This window comes from Aptenodytes forsteri, unplaced genomic scaffold (assembly GCF_000699145.1).
Source record: "Aptenodytes forsteri isolate BGI_AS27 unplaced genomic scaffold, ASM69914v1 Scaffold471, whole genome shotgun sequence".
Taxonomy (NCBI): domain Eukaryota; kingdom Metazoa; phylum Chordata; class Aves; order Sphenisciformes; family Spheniscidae; genus Aptenodytes; species Aptenodytes forsteri.
Window position 1 is genome coordinate 1183944 of NW_008795862.1, and position 3948 is coordinate 1187891.

The window sequence follows — 3948 nt, forward strand, 5'->3', positions numbered from 1 at the left end:
CACCACAGGGAAGCGTTTCTGGCTGCAAGCGCGCCAGCCGCGCCGCCACCCTCCATCAGCCCCGTTCAGCTTTGCCTGCTCGCCGCATCTGCCGATAACTCCACCGAGCTGTTTCCAGCTCTGGCTCCTCTTCAGCACATACCTGACAGCTGCCGCGAGCCCGGGGGGGACGGGAACGTCTGTTCTCAAATGCCGCGCGCCAAAGGCCGACTTCACCCTGCCCTCCCCGAGGGACCACCACCTCGGTGGAGCTTGGCCGCATTCTCCTCCATGCAAACGTGCTTTACCCTCCACCCCGAGCTGCGTCACGCAATTAAATTAGCTGCGGTAGCTGGAGCCAGGCCTATGAAATGACAGAGATAGGGGCTTTATTTCTTTTATTTAATCTTTAAGGCTGAAAGTTATCAGTGCTTCGAGCCAGCGGTGGAAAGGGAGCAGCGAACGGGAGCCGCGGAGCCGCTCTCTGCCCACGAGCATTGGCAGCCTCCTGTGCCTGGAGACATCCCATGGAACAGGAGGCACAAGAAGGTTGCGGAGATAAGGCCGGCTGAGATTGTGCGGCATCTTGTATGCTAAAAGGGCAATTTTCGGTGCTCAAAGCTGAGATCAGCGTTTTGGAAGCGGGCCACGGCTGGTGCATCCATGCTCTGAGAGCACAACACTTTTACAACACGCCTGTATTTAATTCTGCAAAGTTGCCCGTTGCTCTCTGCTGTCAGGGTTGTGCTTTTTAAGCTCCTGCTGTGCAGCGAGGGGACGCGGGGATGCAGAGGAGCACGTGTGAGCCTCTGCGTGGGAGCAGGATTCGCTCCCCCCGGGGACCCCAGACCTTTGCTATCGGTTTGCGCTGGGTTTTGCCCCACGTTTCCTCCCACCAGTTCAGCGCCGGCCGTGCAAAGCCCAGAGCTGCTGTGCCACGGAGCAGGGGCAGCCTGGCCGGCAGCGATGCCGGGGGACGGAGAGTAAAAACCCCAGGTCGCAGGGAGCGATCGCCATTTAAAAGACAAAACCGACTGCCCCCGGCACTCGTTTTATCGCTGCCAACCGCCTTTGCATCTTGGCAGCCTCCTGTGCCTGGAGACATCCCATGGAACAGGAGGCACAAGAAGGTTGCGGAGATAAGGCCGGCTGAGATTGTGCGGCATCTTGTATGCTAAAAGGGCAATTTTCGGTGCTCAAAGCTGAGATCAGCGTTTTGGAAGCGGGCCACGGCTGGTGCATCCATGCTCTGAGAGCACAACACTTTTACAACACGCCTGTATTTAATTCTGCAAAGTTGCCCGTTGCTCTCTGCTGTCAGGGTTGTGCTTTTTAAGCTCCTGCTGTGCAGCGAGGGGACGCGGGGATGCAGAGGAGCACGTGTGAGCCTCTGCGTGGGAGAGAGCAGGATCTCCCCCCGGGACCCCAGACCTTTGCTATCGGTTTGCGCTGGGTTTTGCCCCACGTTTCCTCCCACCAGTTCAGCGCCGGCCGTGCAAAGCCCAGAGCTGCTGTGCCACGGAGCAGGGGCAGCCTGGCCGGCAGCGATGCCGGGGGACGGAGAGTAAAAACCCCAGGTCGCAGGGAGCGATCGCCATTTAAAAGACAAAACCGACTGCCCCCGGCACTCGTTTTATCGCTGCCAACCGCCTTTGTATCAACCACATGGAGCACCCAGGCCAAACAGGTGAGTTTATTTAAATAACTCATCAGGGCTACAGAGTTTGCTAAAAAATAACAACCATAACTCAGTCGAGGACACGTAAAACGTACAAAATCCTAGGGAGAGCTTTGGACAACCACCAGGGAAGGCGTCGGAGCCATCACAGTGGTACTGTCGCGGGAGGCTGGCGGGGGGAGAGTGGAGCGGGTCTCCCGCGAGCCCTCACTGCGGCAGGGGCCAGCCGCTCGCGCCTGGGATGCAGGGAAGGAGCAGGTCCCTCCAGCAGCCTCCCTGCCCCAAGGGACAGCCGCTCGCCCAGGTGAGGTGGGATACTTCTGGTCTCAAGGGCTTGTCTTTCTTGCCTTTTAGGAAGCCAAAGCCCATGCTAGCCTGCAAGGTGCAGAAGCACCTTCCTACCCTGGGCAGCACAAGTCTGGACCATGATTTCCTCCCACCATGTCATGAGGTGGGATCCTTCTGGTCTCAAGGACTTGTCTTTTAGGAAGCCAAAGCCCATGCTAGCCTGCAAGGTGCAGAAGCACCTTCCTACCCTGGGCAGCACAAGTCTGGACCATGATTTCCTCCCACCATGTCATGGAGCTGCTGAAAGAAAACCATGGGGCTCCACAACCCTCTGGTAATAGGGTCTCACAACCGTTCATCCAACCAACTGCCCACCCGCTCAGAGACACCTTAGAGGTGTTACACACCATGAGTCTTTGGTTTGGTTTTCCCTCAGGAGGGTTACAATAGAGTTCAAGGTAAGGAGTCCAGTTCCTTGGACTCTGAGCTAAGAGCACTTGGTGGGCAAAGGAAATCAAACCGTACAGCAGGAGCCCAGAAGCCCAGGATCACCTGGAAAGGACTCAGTCCAGCGCAGGGCGGGTTTGCAGACCCCAGGCAAGGGTTAGACAAAGTCAAGAGGTTCAGTCTTTTGTAGAAACGAGGAGAAAGTGAGTTAGCACTACAGAGGAGAAGAGGACGTCAAGCCTGGTGATGGTCAAAACAGGCGTACATCCTGTCCTCGGTCTCACAGAAGGCAGAGTCTGGCAGTTGCTGCCGATGGCCCATCTTGGCCAACTTCATATGTTGTCCTCCTCCAGCATCTTGTTAACCCCTTCGCAGATCCTCTTCAGGTGGGTGCGGTAGGGCTCGGATGGCCCGTAGAGAGCCGAGAGGAACTCGTAGTCCGCAAAGTGATTGAAGACGTGGTTGATGCGGGAGTGGGATTTGGCTGTCAGGTGGCCGTTGACAGCCTGGTGCAGCAGGTCCCGGCACTCCGTGAGGACACCCGACATGACCCGACGGTCGAAGGTGAAGTCTATCTGGTGGAAGCTGACGGCCGTCATGGCCAAGGTATGCACCTTCTTGCGGAAGCGCTCCATCACCAGCAGCTCCTCGGGGTTGAACTGCCCATTGCGGTAGAGCACGCCCAACTTCATGACGATCTTGATGAGGTTTTTGATGATCTTCTGGGCCTCTTTGCGGTTGTGGGTGTACTCCTTGGTGGCCCGGTAGAGCTCATCCAAGATCTCGCTGCTGGTGTCGTCAATGAAGACGTTGGCTATGGTCTTGGTAGCCATCTTGCTTAAGAGCTTCTTCTGGGCCTGCAGGGCCAAGTTCTTGGTGCTGAAGGTGTCCATCTCTGCAGGGGGAAGAGGCACACACACAGTTCAGCCCATGCCCTGGATCAGTCCCCGTCCCCTCTCCTCCCCACGCAGCCTTTTGGGAGGAGGAGGAGCGTCTCCAGCCAACGGCAAGACCAAGAGGAGCTTCTGGGTGCCAGGGCAGGCACGAGCTGAGCTCACGCCCCGGGTTTTGTTGGTGGGATGAGTTACATGGTGTTCCCACCTTCCTTCCCCCGAACTCTGGGGAGAAGCTGCAGTGCGACGGGCAGCGTCAGAGACGAGCGAGGTCTCCATACCTCAGCGTCGCCCGCAACCTTCCATCCACATCTCCTTCCTGCAACTGGCGCCGCCCTCCTCCCCGTGCAGGAAGGACTCTTGCCCCATCATTTTAACGTTTTTCTTCCTTAAAACCTGACTCATTTCCTGCAGGGTGAGCTGGGGACAGCCCAGGTGATGGCTGAGTCACCCACCGCAGCCGGCACAGCCACGTGCTGGCGTACAGCCCGGCGCTCACTGAGGCTGGGACGGCACAGCCGGTTTGCAGCACCCACCGATGTGCATTGAAGCCCTTTTCCCCGGTGCTGCCCGCCCTGGTATGCCCACGCCGTCGGAGCTCGGACTTGTTCTGCCGCCATCTCGGCTTCCTCCGGAGCCGCCACGAGCATCGCACCGAGGTGA

General features: G+C 58.0%; 1 protein-coding gene across 1 annotated transcript; it reads right to left on the bottom strand.

The window, feature by feature from the left end:
- Positions 1-2117: 2117 nt before the first annotated feature.
- TNFAIP8L1 (TNF alpha induced protein 8 like 1) lies at positions 2118-3299 on the bottom strand. Its single transcript, XM_009284053.2, has one exon. It carries the CDS (start codon positions 3283-3285, stop codon positions 2725-2727), a length of 561 nt encoding a protein of 186 aa, XP_009282328.1. The 5' UTR covers positions 3286-3299; the 3' UTR covers positions 2118-2724.
- Between the last annotated feature and the right edge of the window lie 649 nt (positions 3300-3948).